The sequence below is a fragment of the Meriones unguiculatus genome, chromosome 10 (assembly GCF_030254825.1).
Source record: "Meriones unguiculatus strain TT.TT164.6M chromosome 10, Bangor_MerUng_6.1, whole genome shotgun sequence".
In the NCBI taxonomy this organism is placed as follows: Eukaryota; Metazoa; Chordata; class Mammalia; order Rodentia; family Muridae; genus Meriones; species Meriones unguiculatus.
The window spans coordinates 3,006,196-3,028,926 of record NC_083358.1 but is presented as its reverse complement, the minus strand read 5'-3'; the positions used below and the strand labels follow the sequence as shown (position 1 = coordinate 3,028,926).

The window sequence follows — 22,731 nt, the reverse complement described above, 5'->3', positions numbered from 1 at the left end:
GCTCAGTGGTGTAAGGGTGCCAAGCTGGTGACAGCTCAATTCCCGGGCCACATGGTATCAGGAGAGGACTGACTTCTATAAGCTGCCCTCTGACCTCCACACGCACACTTACATGCATATAAATGTAGTAAAAATCATAAAAAAGTCAGCATTGGCTGCATCCTTGAAAAATACTAATATGTAGGCTGGGGAACATGTTTTATGGGTGGTAACTCACTGGGCAGTTCATCAGCTCCGTTCATGACGTAGCTCAGTGTGTTTTCACCTGTGGGTGACCGACCCACAGGTGGCCAGAGACCCTCTGGTAATTAAAGGGCTGAGACCTGGAGTGCAGCTTGGTATCCACACAGCTTCCTTCTCAAGCATGAAGGACCCCAGTGCAGCGCCTCGAGTCTACAGAAGAAGAAATTCCTGTTGCGTTTCAATGACCTCCAAGTAGCTGAGCCTCGAGATCTCAGTGAGATTGTGCCAGCGACCATGAGTCACGTCCACCTCGGACCACCTAACGTTTGCTGGGCTTCCGTAGGGCTGAGCACACACTGAATCGCCAGGGAGATCACCACCCTTAGGTAAGTTAGTGACTTGCTTCCTTGCTCCAGTGGGTTGTCCAAACTCACAATGTGCACACACACACACACACAAAAAAAAAAAACCCCACAAAAACATACACACACACACACACACACACACACATACACACACACAAAACACACACACACACACACAAACAGCCCCCCCCTTCACCACGGTTTGAGTCCAGCTCATTCAGCACGGTCTTCAAGGAGCAGGACCACAGCACAGCCTCCAGGTAACCCCAGGTTGTCATGGCTACAGGGTCAGCTCGGTGTGTCCTCAGCCTGGAGTGCAGCCAAGGTCAGCAGGGTGAATAGTCTCCGCTCCTACGACATCCCACGCCTTAAACTATCTTACAGCCACAACTGAGCATCAGTTTATAGTTAGTGTTAGAGCCGCCCTAGTGCTCAGAATGCACCAAATTGGCTTCCGGTGTTATCTGTGAGAGAGTAACTAATTTCCTGCCTTTCAGGGTCAACCTAGTCTAACCCCAGTGCATTCCTGAAGTCTCCCCACCCCCGCTGCAGGGCATGACACCTTCTTTGAAAATCCTAAAATTATCACATAGAGACAATTAACTTTGTCCTTTTGCTCTTAGGATTGTTTGTGTGCAAGGGGGTGTGTATGTGTGTGTATGTGTGTGTATGTGTGTGGGGGGTCTCTAAATAACTGCACATAACTTTACACCCAGTGAAATCCGTTTCTGAGAAGCATCTAACTGGGCTTGCCCAGATTCTCCACAGCATCTGAAATTGAGCCTCCATCCTTCATGAGACACAGAAGCAGAGAAGACACAGGGACACAGCCCTGTGTCAGAGCATATACGGGGACACAGCGCCTGTGTCAGAGAATGGGGACACAGCCCTGTGTCAGAGCAGACACGGGGACACAGCCCTGTGTCAGAGCAGACACGGGGACACAGCCCTGTGTCACGGATGTTACCCAGGTGCACTGCTGAAGGTGTGTGGTCTGTCTCAGGCTTCGCTCAGCAGGGGAGGGAGTGTGCGGGAGGGAGGCTGCCTTGGAGCTCACCACAGCCACGCGGGCACGCCTGGAGGACTGGAAGAGCTTTGTCCCTCAGTACCCTGTGCACAGTGTGGGGCTGTCGCTTTGCATGGCAGGCACACCTCCCAACACAATCGCGTTACAGAGAGAAGGTCTGGGTGGAACTGCTTTTGTGGTTTGTGTTTAAAAGACAGAACTCTCCCTCTCCCTCTGTCTCTGTCTCTCAGGATGGTCTCAAACTCGTTATCAGGTTGAGGATGGCCTTGAACCCTCGGCCTTCTGCCTCTGCCCCGACAGCTGGCTCACAGGTGTGAGTCGCTGCATCCAGCTGAGGAAAGGCTGTTCTGCTTTGGCTCTGAAGGTGCCGAGACCCCTGACTACAGGCCTGAGGTGATGCCGCAGATCCCAGAGGAGAGCAGGGAGGTTGTGGGGCAGAACCCCTCACCCCGCTGGGAAGCAAGCAAGAGGAGGAGAAAAGGGGAGGGAGTGGCCGAACCACCCTGAGGCACACCCCCAAAGACAGAGCTTCTGTCCCCTCGGGCACCTTCTCCCAAAGACTGCTTCCCCTCTCCTCTCGGAGCACCTGAGGACCACGCCTTTGGCCTGAGGCGCTGGAGAGAGACTGAGATGCGGACTGAAGCACCAGGGATGGGACCTGGAATGGACCCACTCGGCCGCTGGCCGAGCACGTGGTCAGAGGGAGTGAAGGCTCTGTGGGGTCGGCTCTACAGCAGCTGACGGCTGCTTGAGAGTCCTCACTCTGCTGCTGACCACCGCTCAGGAGGTAGAGGACACTCAGAGCATAAAAAGTGAATTGGCGCTGTGGTTGGCTGTCAGTTTGACACAACCTAGAATATCTGGAGAGAGGCCAGCAGGTGGGCACCTGCCCGGGTCAGGCTGTGGCATCCTGGTGTGGGCCTGTCTTGACTGGCATGGCGCGATTCCGCCTGTTCTGGGCAGACCGTTCCCAGGCTGAGCGTAAGGCAGCCTGCGATCCAGCCCAGCAAGGTGCAGCCCCAAAGGGGCACTGGCTGTGAAGACTGAATCCTTGTCACAGGGAACCCGGAACTGCCAGCAGGGACTCTGCTCCCGCTGCTTCTGTGGACAGAGCGCAGCCTCGGCTTTGACCTGCAGCAGCAGGCGGGGCAAGGTGCAGTCACAGCCTTCGCAGCAGCAGGCTGACCGGGAGGACGATGAAGCAAAAGTGGCTACCGAACATCCCGGGGGGGCGTGCCAACCTTAAGACACCGGTTTCTCGGCACCTGTGCCAGACCCGTGCTGTCAGCGTGACGGAGCGCTCTTACCTGCCCCATCCTCACTCCCCCAGGACTTCAGAGATCAGTACCTCCTTTGCTTTTTGTTTGTTTGTTTTGTTTTCGTGTAAAGCGGGTTTATTTCGGCACCTCCCTTTTCCATTACACATATTTATTTTCTAACACAGGTTACTATTTCGGTCTGTTTTGCATAGACCGCATATTCGCTAGCTTTTCCTTTGCTGCTTGCTGCTACCTGGCAAACAGCTCGCCGGAGGGAGCATGAAGCACAGCTTCACTTGGATCCGGTCTTGAGTGCCAGGTTCTCCTCCTCCTCTTTCTCAAAGCCCGAGCAGACGATAGACGTGCCCCTGGGGTAGCGGGCACAGCACTTGCGAAGCTCCTGGATCACGGCCTGGCACTTGGCCTCCACGTAGTTGTTGGCCTGCAAACACTTCTGAATGTCACAGGCTTGCTTCTGGCACGGGTCTTTCTGCGGCATGTCGGAGAAGTGGCGTTTCCCTGACGACTGCGCCCAGCTAGGCTGACGATTCCAGGCCGGCGACCCCAGGACGCTCGGGAGGAGGCGGGCGCATGCCGGGCGGGGTCGGCAGCGGGGGCAGGAGGCGCGGCCGGGTGGTCGGGAGCCGGGCCGCGGCCGGGGAGGTCGGGGGAGCCGGGGCTGCTGCCGGGACAGAGCAGATTAAGGGGACCCTGACGGCTTAGGACCAGAGGCCGCTGTGCGCGGCGATGTCGCCCCAAAGAGCGCCGGGCTCTCCCCAACGGCCGTGCCAAACGGGCGGCAGCACCGCGCACACGCCGGCCGCCCGGCGGTCCAGCCTTCCACCCGCCCCGCGTCCACCCGCCCGGCGACCAACCGCCCCGCGGCCGCCCCCACCCGCCGCCGGCTCCTCACCGCACACCGCGCGGGGCCTCCGGAAGGACGTCTCCGGGCGGCGCTCTTCCTTAGCACGCGCACCTGTGCGGCCAGCCCTCGCGGGGTCTCACGCCCCTTCGCTAAGCATCACGGGCAGGCTGGACTTCAACCCGGAGGACTTCAACCCGTGAGCCCGGGGCCCGAGATTGGTGTCTGGAGCCTGGTGCATGCTTGTTTGTTGTTTGCTTTTGTTTTGTTTTTAACTGAAACAGCAGCGCCAGGGAAGCAGAGGCGGGTGCAGTCAGCCTGGGCCACTTGATGAGTTTCAAGGTTAAACAAAGAAGGCTGGGAGAGTCCTGAAGAACGACATCCAAAGTTGGTGTACTGGCCTCAGTACACACCCACACACACACACAACCACATAAACCACACACCCACATACTCAAGAAGGACAGGTGGATAGAAATAAAAACTTGGCTCTGCGGCCGAAGCCGTGGCTCAGAGCTTGAGGGCACAGAGGTGAAGGCACCAGCTGCTGCTGCAGAGCCCCACATTCACTTCCGGCACCCACCTGGCAGGTCACAGCCAGGGAACGCAGCGCCCTCTCCCCCCTCTCCCTCCCCACTGTACACTGCTGCACAGGCAAACAGCCGCGCACAAAAGATAAACGGAAACTGAAGTTCCAGGAGGTAGGTGCTCCAGATCCAGTGAGTCCTCCCAACACTCCGCCTTGGACAGGGGCATGGGCGCCCCACCCTTCCCTGACGAGCTATTGGTGGTATCTCTTCAGGGTAAATTGCTCTGCTCCGGTAACTGACCCTTCGCCAGGTCTCATCCCCACAGCTGCAGGTAAACCCAGTGAGTCCCAGGAAAACAAACAAACCAGGAAGACATGCAGAGGTGGGAGGGGGAGGGGAAAATGGGCAGGATGAGTGTACACAGGTATCAGACTGTCAAAGAATAATCAATGTTTTTTAAAGAACGGCACCAGAACCACATGTGGTCTTTTGTGCTTGGTCTGGCTGCTGAACGGCAGAGGCGTCCCTTAACCCCCGGCTCTGCAGCTCTGGGCGGCCTCTCTGGGGACCTCCATCTTCCCATGCTGACTGTAGCAGGCAGGAAGGGAGCCATCAGGTCCCCAGGGAGACTGACCCTGAGTCCCGCCAACTTGTCGAGAATCTCGGAGGCCGCCGGCCTGCCCGCCACAGCCCTCCTAGGGAACTGGCGCCTGGTGATGGCGGTGGCCACGGGGGACACCGATGGGCACGCCTGGCTCTGGAGCTTCCCACCCTGCTGACTCCCAGTCTACCCTCCGCCTGCTGCCGCCCCCTCCCAGGCACATCCTCACCCCAGTCTGCTCCTGGAGGGCTGACTGCGTGCTGGCCTGACCCCGAGACCCCAGGGCCTTCTGGCTGCCAGAATGCTCCTGACAGGTTGAGCACACTCTTCTCTCTGTCGCTCTCACAGATGACTTCAGGCAGAAAGCCTGGACACAGTGGAGCAGGAGGCGGCTGAGCATTCCTTCACCCTGCCTCCCTGCCTCACTGACCGGTTCTCACGTCAGTGCTGGGCGGCCATTTCCATTCAGGCTCTAGAAGAGAATAAATCAACTCTCAGGAAGGTCCTGAAACTTACAAGACTCATGAGGCCCCTCCTCGCGGTTCTATGAGAAGCAGCCATTCCTTTAGTCTCCCTGGTTTTATGAGTAACACACTAAATTCACTGCTTCAGCAGGCTAGTCTCGGGTACAGCCGCTTTTTGGTCTATTGTGGTGTCCTGTCATTTGTTGCAATCTGTGACTCACTTCATCATGACCCTTCTGTATGACTGTTATCACTCTGGTTCTGTAGGTGAAAAAATGGGAACACAGAAAGATACCTCATTAGGGAGGTGGGGAACTGGATGTAGATCCGGGCTTTGCAGCCAGCGATGAGTGTCTGTCCAAGTCCCTTAGGACTGGAATCCTGGCGAGGTCTTGTAAATACAGACCACAGTCCCTCCTCCTGGGGTTTGGGATGAAGGAAAGCTGGAAATAGGATTTGAACCTCTGCCCCCAGCAGCTTCCATCTGGTACTGATGTAGCTGCTCCGGGGATGCTGCTGCTGGCAGACACCGTAACTCCCAAGTAAGATTACAGCTGCCAGTGTGTGCACACTTTCCCACCCACAGGATCTGCGAGTTTTCAAGCATGGTCCTGGGGAAAAGGACCCTCCAGTTCTCGGCAGTGATCTCTCCCATCCACCCACACGGCTCCTCTCTGCTTTGCCTGGAGAGCCCGTTAGTTTCCTGGGCGTAGCCATCTCAGAAACAGGTTTCATCTTGCTGGCAAGGTCAAAACTGAGCCCGTGAGCCCAGGCCCCGGAACCCAGCTCCTGTCTTGCGTTCTTCAGATGCTTCATGTCTGTAAACCAGTAAAAGATGTAGCAAGGGAAGTTGCTGTGACCCCACTAAACGAGGCTCATGAGCCGTAGATGTGGCGCCTGTCCTGGCTTAATTAACTACGTGCAGCTTGCTCACCCCTTAGCTCCCTTATCTGAAATTCCCGGCCAGAGTCCAGGAGGGAACCTGACTGCCAACAGCTGACTCAGGAACCCGGAAGCCAGGTGACCAGAGAAGGCCCAGTCACCACGTTAGTGTCCTTGCTCTCCTCCTAGGCCAAAACATGATGCAAAGTGGCCAGTGCAACAGCCCACCTGCTCCCCTCGCTTGTGTCTAGTCTTTAAAAATGTCCCCTTTGGGGGTGTGGCTCAGGTCCTGACCTGGCCGCCTCCCTGTGTGCACAGGAAACAAAGCTAGCACTTGAAGCCTCTGTGTCTGCAGCGAGTTTTCTCAGCTTCCGTGCCGAACCCAACACAGCCCAGCAGCCTGCTTCTGTGACTCCTCTTCTGTGGTAGAGTTCAGCACCACCTTCCTTGGGTGTCAGTGGGGCCTGGAGCAAAACTTGAAAAGGAGTCAAGGCAGCCAGACGCCTCAGAGGGTAGAGGTGCTCGGCGTGCAAGCCTGACCAGCTGAGTGCCATCTCCAGAAACCACGCTCACAGTCAGCCTCTGACCTGTGGGGTGCTATGGAATGCATGCCCCTGCGCACACACAATAACGATATATGTGTGTGTATATACACATACATATACATACATACATATACATACATACATATACATAAACACACACACACACATACACACACACACAGAAAGCTGCCTGCAGTTAAGTCAGCCTCCCTAGGCGCCCAGAAGTTTCCTAACTAGATTTGGGGAGAGCGCCACTGTGAGGACAGCCCTGCAGACGTCCCTTCTGACACTGAAGACCATAGAGTGCTGTACTGGAGACTTCTCAGGGTGGATCCTCTGTTTGCTCATTAATTCCGTGAGTATCTAGCCATTTCCTATCTAAAGGGGCTGGCGGAGACACACATCATCCTAACTGCTGTAACGTTAGTCCCTGAGGTTCTCACGGCCACAGATGCCCAGGGAACTGAAGTCTTTCCTGCCCACCGGCAGCTGCTTTTCCTGTGATCTCTGTGAAGTAAGACGGTCCAGGGAGTCACTGTGGCCAGGGTGGGCCCGGAGGATGGGAAGCCAGCCCTGCCCCAGGCAGAGCCTGCACCTGGGCCTCTTTCCATAGTTCTGCCAAAGAGCTGTCTCTCAGGAGTTGTGTGTCCTGGGCTAAAATGGCAAAACACTCACCTGCAATTGTACTTAACACAAAGAAAAAGCTCCAAAGAAGTGTTGGTTCTCTGACCAGTGCAGACAAGATGTCCCTGCTGGGCCCAGAGCCCTGAACATGGGAAACTTGCCTCCAAGGACTCTGGGGAACACAGCCCTCGGAGAGCGCCAGCCCAGCCTGTGGGTGAGGACTGCCTGCGCGTGGGATGTGGCTGCCGTTCACTTTCCTTCGTGTGCTGAAACCCTGGCGTGGTGTCTTGCCAGGACCACCTCTGCTGTGTTGAGGCCACCCTGGAATCATAGTGCGGAGACGGAGACCTGACCTCCTGTCCGCACAGTCAGACTGCCTGGGTCAGAAATCAGGAATGCAGTTTCTGATGAACAAACATGAATACACACACACACATACACACACACAAAACCAAAACAACAAAACAACACAGGGAATCTAAGAAGAATAATTCTGAAGTGTGAAGTTTTTCATAGGTGTTTACAACTCCCAAGTTTATGCAAATACATTCACTTTACACATTTAAATTTTACCTTTCAACACACTGAATATTCATTTAGTTGCTCAGCTCAAATGGATTCTGCATTTGTCACTTAAATATGAAAACCCAATGCAGCCAGTTGGGTGCAGTCTCTGAAGCAGTTCAGGGTGTAAGGCCTGCAGGAACCTTGGGACTTCAAAGGAGCAACTTGGAGAGCCTGATCTCGTGGCTCTGCCCCACCGTGGTGCTCATTTGCTGTGACAGAAGCAAGGAGGAGAGCTGAGTGAAGGAACAGAACCATCATCCCGCGTTTGCAAGGCTGAGGTTAGAGGATCTCGAGTGTGTGTTTAGCCTGGAATCATAGTGAGTCTGTGTGTAAAAAATAAAGTACCAATGAAACAAAGCGAAGCCTAAGAATGGAGACTACAACAGTTCCTCGTCATCTGAACTCGTCCTGTTTAGAACAAGCCTTCCGGACTCCTGATTGGGGCGTTATACAGTTTATGAAGCCAATCAGATGGCATCTGGAAAAAAAACAAAACAAAACAAAACAAAACAGTGAGGAACCGAAGACCTAAGTCACAATTCGAATTTATAGTAAACATTTCTGTAAAAACATATACGGTATTGGGGGAAAAGGTGTTTAAAGGTAGGTCAGGAAATAATAATAATTTAAAAAAACCCACAAAAAAACCAAAACCATCTCTGCAGAAGTATTCAGGGGCACTAGGACTCCCAGGTGAGGGAGGACATGAGAGCATGAACCACATCAGCCTCATCTTACAGAAGAGGTGTCTCCAATCCCTTACAGATGTTTTGGTTTTGGAGAGGAAGAACATTCATTCACAAAGAAATCAAATATTAATGGTTACCTAAAACTGTCTTAAAAGTGGCTAAAATGAGCTGTGAGTGTCTTAAAAGTACAGAAAAGAGGCAGAGGAGCAGAAGTAGGAGCAGAGTGGGGAGGGTGAGTGGGGAGTGAGTGAGGATCAGCGTGGGGGAGGGGGAGGAGCACTGTGGGAAGGGTGAGGAGGATGAGAGGAGGGTGATGAGCAGCACAGTTAGTGGGGGAAGGTGAGTTAGGAGCACAGGGGAGGAGGGTGGGTGAGGAGCAGGGTGGGGAGGGTGGGTGAGGAGCACGGTTAGTGGGGATCTGCCAGCATAGCCGGGGTGGGGCGGCCATTATCTCTGGGCCTCATCTTGAATGGGCTCTCTTGTATTCTTTGAAGCCAGCCCTGTTGGATTAGGCCACTACCCCAATCCTATACTCTAATTCCCTTTTAAGCCCTGATAACACTCCCCTGGACCTCAGTGCATCAGGTATGGGCTCTGAAGGGCAGCATGCCCTCCCCAGCTCACACCCCCCGCTGAGGTTCACCAGAGCGCCAGCTTCTCCACACCCTGTCAGTGGTTGCTGGTGGGAGGCACGACTGCCTCCTTGTGAGGCCTGGGGAGCATGCTACCTGTGCTCCCTGTGCTCCCTGTGCTCCCTGGGCATCCCTGGGCTCCCTGGGCACCCCTGGGCTGTTCTCTTCTCTTTGGTTGCTCTAGGCGCTGCCCAGTGGGCCAGCGATACAGATGGGGGGAAACAAAACCAGACCTAGGATTTAGGTGCAGGGAAAACCTGAGTCATGGACCAGAGCAATCAGTGTGCCCTCTAGTCAGGTGAATGTAGCCCCTCCCAGGGGTGGCCACTAACACTATAACTCAAAGGCTGCAGAGCTTCCTGACGCCCCGGGGCCTTCTCCAGCCCTGTTACAGGCAAGGCCAGGGCTGCTCACTGTTGGTGTCTGATGGAAAACAAACCCTGTGGAGAAGCATGCTTGTGGAGGAGATAGGGTTTACCCTGTTTCCTGTAATCCTACTGCCTGGGCCCTGGATCCAGTCAGAACAACTGCAAAACCGAAGGTTAACTGAAGTCAGCTGCGCCTCTTTGAAAGGACACATGCATGCCTGAAAGTGCTGTGGGTCTCCATGAAACCCAGTTCTGCCCCCAAACTCTCAGACTGAAGGGCATGGCTGCTTCCTTCTACGCGCTTTAAGTGTGTAGCTTGGGATGGTGCCTGGCCTTTACTCAGTGAGGCCCACAGAAGGCTCCGTTCTGCTCTTAGTTCACTAAACACAGATGAACACCGTGTAGAGAAACAAGTCGGTGAGCCACTGCTGTGGACGGGCAAAAACCAACCGACAATCGAGCTGGGCATGGCAGAGCCTGTGATCCCAACACCCCGGAGCCCGAGGCAGGACTCTGCTCACAAGCAAGCCTGTGCTGTCCAGCGAGACTCTGTGCCTGTGTGTGCGTGAGTGTGTGAGTGTGCCCGTAAGAGATGACTTCGTCGGTGAAAGCAGTTGCTCTGCAATCATGGGGACCTGAATCCATGTAAACAGTGCCAGGCGTGGTGCTGGCATCCTGTGCTGGGCAGAAGGCTGAGGCTCAGCAGCCTACCTGTCCAGCTACCTGCTGAGCCGCTGGCCTCCAAGGAGGTTGACAGCACTCATTCAGGTGAGGCTGGGCTCTCCACAAGGGCACACGTGCTTGTGCGCCTGTACACACATGGACTTGCACCGACACTTAATGAGAAGGGGAGGGAGGAGCGGTGGAAGGAAAGAAGGCCGGTACACTAAGGGGCTCCAGAGAACCAGGGCAAGCTGGTAAGAGCAAGACGGACCAGCCTTTGCACAGAGTCAAGTACCGGGAGGAGGAAGGGTCACTCTCAGGGTTAGACTTGAACAGTGAGAGCTGTGAGATCTGCGGAGGCAGGAAGGGCACGCTAGGAGAAGGGTCCTAGAGCAACAGCTCCCTCCATGCAGGAAGCCTGTGGGAACAAGGACCAGCCCAGGGTAGACGGAGGCGGGAAAGCGGGCCAGCTCTGAGGCCTGGGACTGCGAGGGTTATTTAAAATCTTTGTGTGCTGAGCATTTACTTTTTGTGGTGTGTAAAGCCTGGGACAACGGAGTCAGATTCCTTTTGAAGTTCCAGCTGGGTAAGTCTCTGTACACACGCAGACTTTTAGAGGAAGATCAACTTTTAAATGCAAATTGCAGCTATCAGCCTGAAATAGTTGGAGGGAAGTTTGGGAAGTAAATCAAAGAGCTGCCTGTGCGCCAGGGGAGGGTGGGGCTGGGGCTCCTGCTGCTATATTTACACAGAACCTCGGCTCTTCCTCCAGTGGCTGGCACTGAGGAATGAGTAAGGCAGGAATGCCAGATACGCCTGGCCTCTCAGGTCTATAAATAGCCCGCCTGCTATTTATAGGTGACCCACTTAAAAACACCCTGTGTGAGGTGGCTACCTGGGACCTGGGACCTGGGACCATCAGCAGGATTGGATGGACCAGGCCCTCACAGCTGCCGCAGGGAAAGGACCTTCTATTTGCTGAGAGGATGGCTCCGCCCGACCAATCAGTTCAGATTCTGAGAATACCCGAAGCCAGACCCGGTGGCATGGTGTCACCTCAGCACACTTGCACTGGGGGAAGGCCAGCTAGCCTGGCAGAGGACTCAGTGAAGACCCATCTCAAAATGGAGCAGGGCTGGCATGCCAGACGTCTCTCTAAGGTAGGAGATGTCACTGTGTGCGGGACTCTGCGCCCTGAAGGAAGTCACTGGCTATTTCTCAGTCCCAGGGCTGGTAGCTGGGTTTAGATTTGTGTTGACTGCTGATAGTCAGCTGAGCTTGGTCTATTATGCTGGACTCCCTTTCTCAGCAGGGGCCCCTCCTGAAACCTAAAAACTTCTACGGAGCCTCCCATGACCCTCCAGGAAGATTACAGGACCCAGTCTTTCCTGACAAGAAACCTGTTGAGCAAGCACCTGGGGAACTCCTGGGGACGCGCACCCTATGCTAATATGATGTCTGGGTGTCCAGCTTTCAACCGATGACCTTTAACTGTACTGGGAGATTTTCCTCCACGCACAGGATAATTCAGTACCGTGCCTCCTTCTCGTGATAGGACCCCGTTACTGCATGTAAATGAGGCACTGGACCACTGCATGTAAATCAAGTGTTCCTAGCACCTCTATCCCTGTCAGTCAAATGGTCACGCTCGAAACCCCGCACACTGCCCAAAGCTTATAAATCCTTGGATTTCACATGTAATGAGGGTGCTGCATGATACCATCAGCTCCCCATCATTTATCCTGGCGAAGGGAGGGCTCCTCCTTCCCTTCCTCTCCTCCATCCCTCCTCCCCTCTTCCCTTTTGCTTTTCTTCCCCTCCTCTTCCCCTCCTCCTTTCCCCTCCTCCCTTCCTCTCCCTTTCCTTCGTCTTCCCCTTCTCCCCTCCACCCCCTTCCTATCGGGGATCAGCTACCCGACCACCATGAGCTCGCTCACCACCCAGGGAAACACCTGCCAGGCCTGGACCTGCCCTCCCTGCTGCCAGGCTTGTGTCTCCCCAGACTCTTCTGGCTGGCTTCAGACAACTGCCATGCTCAGCACGGCAGCTTAACCGAGGAGCTCTAACACTTTGATATTGTCATAAGCTGTGGAACTCCCCAGTTTCCCATGGGCAAACTCATTTTAAAAGAGTCAACTAACCAACACCCCATAGAAAACTCACTTCCATCTCTCCAAGTGAGACCCAGGCCTCACCCTAATGTGCTCTAGCTGTTCCTGAAAGGGGGCCTCCGATCTCGGAGTTGCTCTGTCCTCCATCCAGAGGCCAACAGCCTTGTCCATTCCAGACTCCCAAGAATGACAGCTAGGGTCCATTTTGACTGTGGGATGTGCTTTCAGCCAATCAGAGTCCAGATAGCAGGAGGCACTGGCCCTTTCTCCCCTAGCTTGCCTCACACTGAGAGCAGGGAAGGTTTGTGCCTGCTTCTGCTGTCTGATGAGAAAAAGGGTGGTCTCAGGCCTCCAAATAGTCACTAATTAAGGCTTTGCTCTTAAGGTAGTGTGGGGTGCGTGGCAGTGCAGAATCTTCAGGAGAGGACCCAGCCTGAGGCATCTGAGAGGCATCCATTGTGGCTAGTAACTCCCATGAGAACAGGAGCAGGAATTTCTCCACATCAGGGCTACAGGAGCTGGAGAGATGGCTCAGAAGATAAGCAGATGTCCCGGGGCTTGATTTTTGGGACTTGCGACCCCTGGTCAAGGAAATCAGATGTCCTCTGATCTCTGTGGGTACCAGGCATATAGTTCTTGAACATACAAGCAAAACACTCAGAAACATAAACTCTAAAAAATAACAGTAAACTACTGTTTCTTGTAAATGAACACATCCATCTTTCCTTTTTCTCTGCACTGGTGTCCCTTTTGCCCTTGCTTGCACTAGTCTCTAATACATTACTAAGTGAGGATCGTTTTCCACATGAACTACCCATAGGCACACACACATGAATAGATGCATAAAAATACACAAATAACACACCATTATAAACATGGAAGGCCATGGTAGGTTCTGGTGTCACTTCCCTCCCATATGTGATGCTTGGTCATTCCTGGTTGACAGGAAACCCCTAAAACAAACACTATTGCTTTATGCAAACATTCAAGCAGTCACACAAGTACAGAAAATAACACCTTGGTGACCAAGCAGGACGGTTCGGACAGAGAGGCAGGCGGCGCATATCTGTCTGTGAGATGGAAGCGGAGGCAGGAGAGCCCCCGGAACCCTGCAGGCCAACTAGTCTGGAGAATGTGGCACCAACGCGAGAAGACTTCACCTCTGCAACATAGAAGACCACAGCAGTTGTCCTCAGGCCTCCAGACATGTGCCGTGAACAGCTGGTCAGTACACACTGACATGCAAGTCATTAACCCCCCCAGCCCGCACACACACTAACAATAGCGAAAACTACACCATGAACTCTCACATGCTTCTTCACAGACTCTGGCTAAGATGAACCTCCGGTGAGCCTGGCCCCATGTACTACAAGCTCTGGTGCCCAGCACACCTGAAACGGGTTGAGGAGCACACAGATGATAAGTATATACTGCTTGGGGGTGGGGGCAAGCTGGGTACACGGCTGAGGCCTGTGATTCTAGCACTGGAGGCCGAGATGGGTGAACTGAGCGATCAAACCTGGGTGCCACAGGGGATCCTGTTGCCTCAAGACAAGCAAACATCAGGCCGAATTTCTGGTGGAACAAACCATGCCCTTGGGTTCCTGAGTGCTCAGGGGTCCCTGTGCGCTGAACTGCTAGGCCTCTACACTCCACTGTCTTTCTAAAGATGGAAGAACTAGCTTGTGTTGCTGCTGTATGAACTGGTGGTGCCAGGAGGACCAGGCGTATCCTGGCAAGCACGGTGCCCGTGGACAGAGATGCTTCACAGCTGATGGTCACCTGCTTCCCTTCCCCTGGAGAGTACAGCTGAGGGAGCCATGACTGTGGCCGTGTAACTTCGTGGGTATTTTTCTAGTCCCATCCCATGTGACTGGGATGCCATCCTGCTTACAAGCTCCCCTCAGCAGCATCTGGTCACCGGCAGTGATCCAGCCAGTGATGAGCACTGGGCTGTCTCCCTCAGAATCATCCACAATAGGGGCCGACGTGTGTCTTTGTGGGTTCTGACTCACACCAAGTAAACAGGAAGGGAGACTCGGGATCTGCGTCTCCTATGTGAGGCACAGGTTGGCAATCGTGAGCCTGGAGCTTGTGGACTTCCTGAGATGCAAAATCACCAGGCAGGCTGGCACTAACTTCCTCAGTGTGCAGCCTGTACACAACAGTCTCCAATGGCCAATGCTACTTCCACTAACCACTAGTCCCAATCATGTATACCGTGTCCTCCCGTCTCACAGCGGTGATAGGGAGGACTGCACACAGATTTCCTGTCAGTGAAACACCGCACTCTACAGCCCAGCCCCTACCCCAATTTTCAGCGCCTGAAGATACTTCATGACTCCTCTCCCTGGTCCCCTTGTTAGTCCCTCAGATTCCAGTCAGGCTTGCCGTGAGTGGGTTTCCACCCATGCTGCATTCTGGGTAAACTGACAAAACAGAGCCTTTCTGAAGACAAAGCAGGGTGGTCAGATGTCGGGAGAGGAGAGGAGGGCTCTCATCAGTGTTACTGACAGTTTTACTGCACCCGATGCAGAGTCATCACGGTAGAAGCCGAGTCAAACCTCCTGGGAAGGGGGCTTTGAGAAGCTGGACGTCCAGTGGGGGCATTGTGGCCTGCTACTGATGGCCTGCTACCCGAGGGGGGCGGGCAGTGGCAAAGGCCACAGCACTGCTTCTGATAGGTGCACTTGGACACTCGTCAGCAGGCTGCGCCTGAAATGGGCTGAACACCCTGTTTATTTCCACTTTATGATTTCTTAATGAAGTGGGATCTGCAGGGACAGGGATAATATAGAATATTCATACATACGTAGATAATATAAAATATAGCTAGATGACAGCTAAGATGGATGGATGATAGAAGTTAGGGATGATACATAGGTGATAGATGACGGATAGACGGACGGACGGATGGAAAGAGACACAGATGCGGATCTGTAAAGAACATTGGCTCGCCTAATCTCTCAGCACCACGTAGCCGCTCCAACAAAAGCAGGCGGGCAACTCGGGCTAGGTAGGGAAACAAAACCAAATCTCGCGAGAGGGCTGCCATCGGCCGCCGTCTGCGCGACTCTCGCCGCGGCTTCCGGCCGGCGGGCCGGGCTGGCGGCGTCGCCCAGGGCAACGGCGATGGCGGCTGAGGCGGCCGGGCGGCTCTTCTCGCTGGAGCTGCTGGTGGACTGGGTGCGGCTGGAGACGGGGCCGTGGCCGTGCGCCGCGGGCCCCGCCGTGGCGTTCCGCCTGCTGGACTTCCCGCCGCTGCTCGTCCTCCCCCCGCCCGCGGCCAGCCCCGAGCCCCGGAGCGGCACCATCAGCTTCGGGCGCGGCAAGGCCTGCCTACTGCGCCTGCGCCCCGCCGGCCTGCGGCGCCCGCGCCTGCGCGCTGCGGTGCTGCGGCTGCCCGAGGAGCCGGGCTGCGCGCTGCGCCTGCTCGGGGTGTGTGACGTCCTCCTGAAGGCCTGCCCGGGCCAGCGGGCCGTCTTCACCCTGCGCGGCCCAGCGGCGGAGCGCGTCGGGGAGTTGGCGCTCTTCTACCGCCTGACCGAGCTGGGACGCTTCCCTCCGGGGCCTGGAGGCCCGCTGAGCCCTGGGGACGTCCTGCAGGGGTCGGAGCCGCGAACGCGCGAGAGCCCGAAGCCGGGCACCCGAGCCTCCTCGGCCACGAGCCTGCAGCGTGCCGCAGACGGATGCCACTTGGAGGCCCCGGAGCCGCTCGCCGAGGACACCCGCTGCTGGTGTGCAGAGGACTGGGTCCCCTCGGCCGAGCAGAAGGCCTGGGAAGAAGCCATCTTACATAGCTTGGCCAGCTCTGCGGACATATCTTCCGTGTCTTGCTCCCCTGCGCCCAGTGAGAGGTCTGCCAGTCCCCTCAGCCCGGAGGCCACGGAGCTGGACTTTGAAACCAACACCTTTTGCCCCCCTCCTCTGTATTACACTCACCTGACTCAGGAAAAGACTCCTTCTGCCAGGGTTGAGATCACTATCGAGCCTGAGAGAAACGGACCCGAGAGTCTGGATGCTATTTTTCCCGAAGCAGAGCCGATAGGTCCTCCCGCAGGTCCCGTGCGATCTGCGGTGTGGGAGAAGCCCTCGGTGCCTCTAAGTCCTCCACAGATGCGGCGTTCCGAAGCAGCTAACAAGTCGGCCTCTCCCCCGCAGGATGAGCAAACTGCAGCCAACGCGATAAGACACCTGCCGCTGTTGAACGCTTTATTGATCGAGCTGTCCTTGCTGTGCAACCAGCCCGTGTCAGATCCCTCTCAGGTTCATCCCCACTTAGCCTGGTTGTACAGAGGTGAGCAACACCAGGGCCCAGATCCTCCCACCAAGTCCTCAAGTCAGTCAGAATCAAAGAGCAGCAAGCTTTCCGGGCGAGAAAGTGAAAAGCCTTCCAGTGTTCAGTCTAGGAAGAACCCTAAAAGTAAACGTTCAGAGAAGACCAGTGGCAGCCCACCACGGCTTCCCAAGGGGAAGCTGCTCTATGGTTTAACAAACTCACTGAGGCTGCGTCTAAAGCAGACAAACCCCGACATGCTGGCCGTACATGAAAAGAGGGAACAGTATAGAAAGTCCCAGAAACAGGCTGTGGGCCCAAAGTTCCGAGTCCGGTCATGGAAAGAGAAAAAAGGCTCAGGCTTGGCGGCACATGGCAGGGTGCCACCTCAGCCCCTGATGAACAAGTCTTCACTCTCAAATGGGTCCCTTGCTGAAGGCAGTGATACTTCAGTGCAAGTCAGCACTGGCTTTGATGAGTCAAATACAACTAAAGAAACAAAAGGAAGCCATGCTGTGAAGAAAGAAACCGTTGATGGGAGGGAAAACAGACCCAAGGATGCTTTGCCGGAAGCACCTATGAGCTCTGCAGGCCCCATTATTCCAGAAAGATTTCCTCACTCAAATATTTTGGGAGGAAAATCAATGAAAGTCCAAGGCCCAGGGCTTTCCCAGCAGGATCCTACTGTTGACAAGAGTGCAGATGAGGGGAGAGATGGTGGGCAGGTCAGAGTCGCAGACATCGTGCCTGCTGATGCAGGTGGAGACCGACCACCCAGTAGACAGAGTTCCTGTGAGAGCATCTCAGAGTTACAGTCCCAGCATGAGTGCAGCAGCCTTTGCTATTCGGAAGACTTCTGCACCAGTGAAAACAGCAGGAGTCTGCCTGCTCTCCCCAGTACCACAGGGGCAGAAAAGGCAGAGCAGGGTTCACAGGCAAGCCAGCTAAGCGAGGCTGGGCTGTTCACAAGGAAAAACAGCAGTGACTCGGGTTCTGTGCTCACCCCCGCCTTTTCCGCTGGCTCCCCCGTGTGTTCATGCAAGAGCTCTCGGGTATTGAAGACTTATGATAGCCTAGAGGACGTAGCCAGTCTCTCCACAAGTGACTTTTTATCACAATGGACAAGTGAGAAGGAAGACAGGGCAGATCCTGTGAGTTCAGGTAGTTCAAAGGTCGTGAGGAGATGTCAGGACAGCTCCACAAAACTTAAAGCAGGGGCCAGTCACAAGTCATCTGAGAAAAGCCAGTCACCAAGGACGTCTCAAGTGAGTTCTTATGAGCCATCACATATTTCTGAGCTAGAGCTCAGGGCTGTAGACAACAGTGTGTCATCTGACCTCCAAGAAGACGAAGATAGCCTTGGTTCTCTGCGTATCTCCAAACAGTGCCGAGATATCTGTGAATTAGTAATAAATAAGCTTCCCGGGTACACAGTGTGAAAGTATGCTGCTTTCGGAAACTAGCTGTATAGCTGATGAGTGCCAGTCCTGCAGAGATAACCTGAGTATGTGTGTGGTAGTTCTTTTAAGAAGTGTAAATAGTTTGTTGTTGTTTAGCGCCTTACCCTTCAGGCTGATGCTACTCTGAAGTCGCTGTTATGCTTAGGAATTATTGCTTTGTAAGATGCTTAAGATTAAAGTTTGTCTGTATAATCTGTGAAGATTATTTGAAAGTTGTCATTTCTTGCACCACTGTAAATAGAAGGGCTTGTTAATAAGTTTAGCACCAGTGTGTAACGAGAGTAAATTTTCTAACAGGTGTGCTGGAGCTGGAGAGGAGCAATGTATTTGTGATTTACCCATGCTGCTGAGAATTTACACACCCTCATGACATTCTGTTCCTTTATTCTTCAGTCTCTTCTCTTACTTGGTTAACACTTACTTGAGCTTATGTTCTTTGATGAGAGAGCCTGTCTTGTACACACCGATATTACCTGAGTTCTTAGGAAGCTGCTGAATGAATGCCTTGGTATTTGAAATGGCTAGTGTAGGCTGTAGCACTGATACTAATGAGAAGGGTGGAAACTCCCTAGTGGAGACAGGTTTGGGTGATGATTTCCTTTTGCTGAGTCTAAACACCCATCAAGCGTTCTCAGGTGTTTATGGAGGAAAGAGTAAGGCTTTATATTCCACAAGCTTGCATGAATAGGAGTGTTTTTGTGATTGCACACTTCCTTGTATTTAGTAAACACTTGTGTTTTCAGGTTGTTCAATGTTTATTTTAAATGTGGGAAAACTGGTTTCACAGATCCTAGTCATCAGTTGTGTAACTCTTCATTGATTTTAGACTTTATCCCCTGTTCTAGTATCTGTAGGCATTTTCGTGCAGCTGTATTGTGCTGTAACTTTTAAACATTTCGTTGTAGCTAACGTGAGACCTGTGAGGCAGAGCCCCGATTTTCCTTTCTTTATGAACAATTAACATAATTGTGTGGCCACGTTCCAAGTGACTGTGCTAGCAGGTAAATGCAGTGACACCGAGAAGAGGACATTCTCTTTCGGGGGTCATTATGAATAAAAGAGTGAGGATAGGAGTGAGCCTGGCGTTCCTGAAGGGAAGAATGTCATCTCGATGCTATGTTCACATTAGTGTAAAGGAAATTTGTTGCACAAGGGAAGTTCCAGATTGTAGGAAGACTCAAACTCCAAGGTCATAGTCAAGGTGTGGGAGATAGGAGCAGCACAACAATGGGCTATTCGAGAGCACCAGTAAATGTTCATGGCTTCCTAATACTGTAAAGTACTGGAAACAGTTATTCGGGTAAGAAGCTAAGTCTGCAAATGTAAAAGGACTTCTGGCTGAGGAGTGATTTTTCTTTGTCTGAAAATATGAAATGCGTGCTGTGTTTTGGTCTTGTAAGGCGTAGTCTGGTACTCAGACATGAACTGTGCAAATTGTTTAATGACAGTTTTTTTCATGGAAGAGACAAAAATACCTATTAGAAGGATCATCAGAGATGGTGTGAGAAACGCTCCTCACAGGTTGGTGTGTGTGAATACTTGGTCCTTGGGGCTGTGAGGACTTACAGCTCTGTCCTAGTGCTCTGGTTTTCATCCTCTCTTGCTCTCTTTCTCTCAGATAAAAATGTGATGAGCTAGCTTCCTGTTCCCACAGCTATGCTTTCCCTGCCCACTTCCATGCCTCGTTCACCGTGAACGCTACCCCCTTTCATCATCTTAGTAATGATATTTCTTCAGAGCAGCAGCAGAACAGCCAGTACAGAAGCATTCGTGCTTGTTGTTTGAGTCCTCTGTGAGGAGAAGACTGAGGGAAAGAGCTCCCAGTGTGGAAGGTGCACGCACAGGAGCCCAGCCATGACCAGGGTGGAGAGGGCCAGCTTAGCTCCTGTGAGCTGCTCCAGGGAGGCCTGGCTCGCAGACTGTGTGCTGCATAGCTCAAGCCTAAGGGAGATGCTGTTATCATGTACTTAACATCACGTGTTACACCCTGTCCTTGGGTTTGGCCTTGTGTTTTAATTCTTTAAGCTTTGGGCTTGCTTTTTAATACTTTCACAGTTGGTGTTACTTATAAAACCTGACTTTATCTGACATGACTAAAATGACTGAAACATGAAATGCAGTTGTAGGGTCACACATAGGGCTCTGTCGTTTCATGGTAGGGCCGTCCTGTGTTTTTCTAATGGGTAGATAACAAAACTGCTGACAGAGGTGACTGTGACAGGGTCTAAGCAGTGCTACACTTGGTACATATGGAACCCAGAGCCTTGGCCATGCCAGGCATGTGCTTGTCACCAAACTGCATATTCAGCCCCTGGGCCAAGGCTTGAGAAGTGGAGTCAGCGACAGAAGTGGTCACTGCTGTGTTTGCAGCTCAGGAGGCAACCATGAGGGTGAAGCCTTTTGGACTGTTGCTATAGACGCTCTCACAGAGGTCTGGACAGATGCACCATGGCTCCCCCAGTTCACATACCTGTTGGTGACGGCTCCCTCGGAACGTCTGTCATGGATTCTCACCATGGATCACTGTTGAGGGCCACCCTCTCACTTTTACATGTGTGTATTTTCTTCATGTACAAGAGTGGATTGCTACAGAATTAGACTTAGGGGTTAGACGTCTGCAACCAACATACTGGTCAAGATTGGAAATTTAAAATGACTTTTTAATTACCACATGTTATTGGCAAGGTGAAGAGATGTCATAATAAAGCAGCGTACAAACAAGATCGTATTTTACTGTTAACTGTGTCTGGCCCCAAAGGGCAGTCATTCAGGCTGTTTATGTCTCACTTGCGTTAAAGTATATAGAGCTATGCAGAAGGGCAGTGGACCAGCCAAGACTTGGGAGATGTTTTAATGAGAAGTTACTTGGTCAAGGACCAACACGTTCTCTCTGCCTGACTTTCTCCCAGACATGCCCATGCCAGGCACAAACACTGTAGAAGGAGTGCCACTGGGCTCCAGTGCCAAGCCTTCTGTGGGAGACCTGTGTCCTTGTTTATACAGTATGGAAGTCTGTCATACATGCATGTCCACTGTAGGGGAAAAAAAGGAAAGAAAATTCAGAAAAAAGTTATGATTTTACATTGTAGAGGAAAGGGTTTAGTTCTTCCTCAAATTCCACAGAACCAGCAGGAGAGATAGACATTAAGAATTAACCCAGAGAGGCCCAGAATATTAAGGAAAATACCAAGGCCTTGAGGTGTAGTTCCCTGGAAAATATCTGCCTACCATGGGCAGGGAGACCTGGGTTTGGTTCCTAGCACTGAAACAAAGATAACAGGAAGAAGGTCATGGTTGGGTTGGTGAGGTAGCTGGCCAGCAGGTACAGTGTTCCTGACACACCTGCCTACCTGAGTTTGACCCCGGGAACCACTCTTAACCACTCTTGAGGAGTGGCGCCCTTAACCACTGAGCCATCTCTCCAGCTCCAGGAGTTTTTTTTTGTTTTGTTTTGTTTTGTTTTTTAAATGATGGCTCCCTGCAAAATGTGGCTTTACAGTCATGCTGTAACTATCATGTTTAGTCTTGCAGAAGTTCTGGGGACACAAGTAACCAGACTGAACATTCACTCTTTGGGGTACAAACACAATGACTGCCCCTCACACTGCAATGGTCTGAGGTTGCTCCGGGAGTTTAGTCCCGTCAGCCAAAACTCAGTATCAGAGCGAACCCCAAGATTGCAAATGGCCCATGAGCCTGCCTCTCACACAATTGATCACTCCTGCCTGTGGGTGCCAGCTCATTCCACCTGCCACCAGTTGCCTTGCTTGCCAGCTTCTGTGGCTCCTATCTCCATGACACTGTGGCACTAGAAGAGTGCTCACCTCTATGGTCATAGCGCCCTTGAAAGTCACAAGCACAGTGTGGTTTGGGATTTTGTGAGTTTGTGGTCACACGCCCTTCTCTGCACTGCTCTCTGCCTTGACTTTGATGGTTACACGGGGGAGTAATTCCCTTGAGTGCAGGACACAGAAGGTCCAGACATTGCCTGTGTGCCATGTGAGTGTTGACACAATTGGGTAGGGTCACTCCAGCTGTGTCTGCTTGTATCTCACAATCAGGCTGGCCCACGTAGCTGAGGGCTGCTGTGTGCGTTTTAAGGAACAGAGTAAAGGAATGCCCACAGAGCACAGACCTATGGAGCCCAGAACTTGCTTTTACTATGGAATGTTTCTGATGATCAAGAGATGTCTCGGTGTAGATTGAACAGACTCCATACATGTGTCACCAGTTTGACCCAGGGTGGACTCTGGGTGTGAGTGCTTGCCTCTGCCTTGCCCCTTCTCGTCCCTTTGCCCTCCTTTTCATAAGTGGGCAACTTAACAGCAACTACCCACCGAGGAGGATAACCCCCATTTATCTGCAAGAAGGGCTGGGCCTCATAAGCCCTTCTGGCCTTCTCGATGAACTGTTCATTGGCCCCTTCTCCATGGGCATCTCAGCTGCTGAAGGTTCAGAGGTCAAAGACCACGTCTTGCCCTGAGGGCGCATCTCACTTGCGGTATCTGGAAAGACAAACCCACTTGTTTGTTTTGAGACAAGGTCTCTGTTACACAGCCCTGGCTGTCCTGGAACTCACTATCAAGACTATGATGGCCTTGAACTCACAGAGACCCACTGGCT

At 53.0% G+C, this 22,731-nt stretch overlaps 2 protein-coding genes across 9 annotated transcripts; one reads left to right on the top strand and one right to left on the bottom strand.

Moving 5' to 3' along the window:
* Window positions 1–2,986: 2,986 nt before the first annotated feature.
* LOC110555582 (cx9C motif-containing protein 4-like) lies at window positions 2,987–16,453 on the bottom strand. 8 transcript variants are annotated; one of them, XR_009594488.1, is made up of 6 exons: window positions 16,315–16,443; window positions 8,255–8,387; window positions 7,916–8,118; window positions 5,587–7,663; window positions 3,748–5,299; window positions 2,987–3,513 (listed from the first exon to the last, which is right to left on the bottom strand). XR_009594488.1 is itself a non-coding variant. In XM_060391792.1 (2 exons), the coding sequence occupies exon 2, from the start codon at window positions 3,331–3,333 to the stop codon at window positions 3,127–3,129; it is 207 nt and encodes a 68-aa protein (XP_060247775.1). In that variant the 5' UTR covers window positions 3,334–3,516; window positions 3,748–4,305; the 3' UTR covers window positions 2,987–3,126. The 8 variants fall into 8 exon arrangements, 1 of the variants encoding a protein (XP_060247775.1); XR_009594484.1 differs by having other exon boundaries at window positions 3,748–4,064; window positions 5,057–5,299; window positions 5,587–8,387; XR_009594486.1 differs by having other exon boundaries at window positions 5,587–6,109; window positions 6,468–8,387.
* Map10 (microtubule associated protein 10) lies at window positions 11,084–20,829 on the top strand. Its single transcript, XM_021648399.2, has 2 exons — window positions 11,084–13,596; window positions 13,697–20,829. Exon 2 carries the CDS (start codon window positions 15,505–15,507, stop codon window positions 18,085–18,087), a length of 2,583 nt encoding a protein of 860 aa, XP_021504074.1. The 5' UTR covers window positions 11,084–13,596; window positions 13,697–15,504; the 3' UTR covers window positions 18,088–20,829.
* The last annotated feature ends 1,902 nt before the right edge of the window (window positions 20,830–22,731 follow it).

Bases quoted from the DNA above. Each gene is read 5' to 3' on its own strand.
- LOC110555582 (XM_060391792.1), bottom strand. From the start codon at position 3,333: ATGCCGCAGAAAGACCCGTGCCAGAAGCAAGCCTGTGACATTCAGAAG.
- Map10 (XM_021648399.2), top strand. From the start codon at position 15,505: ATGGCGGCTGAGGCGGCCGGGCGGCTCTTCTCGCTGGAGCTGCTGGTG.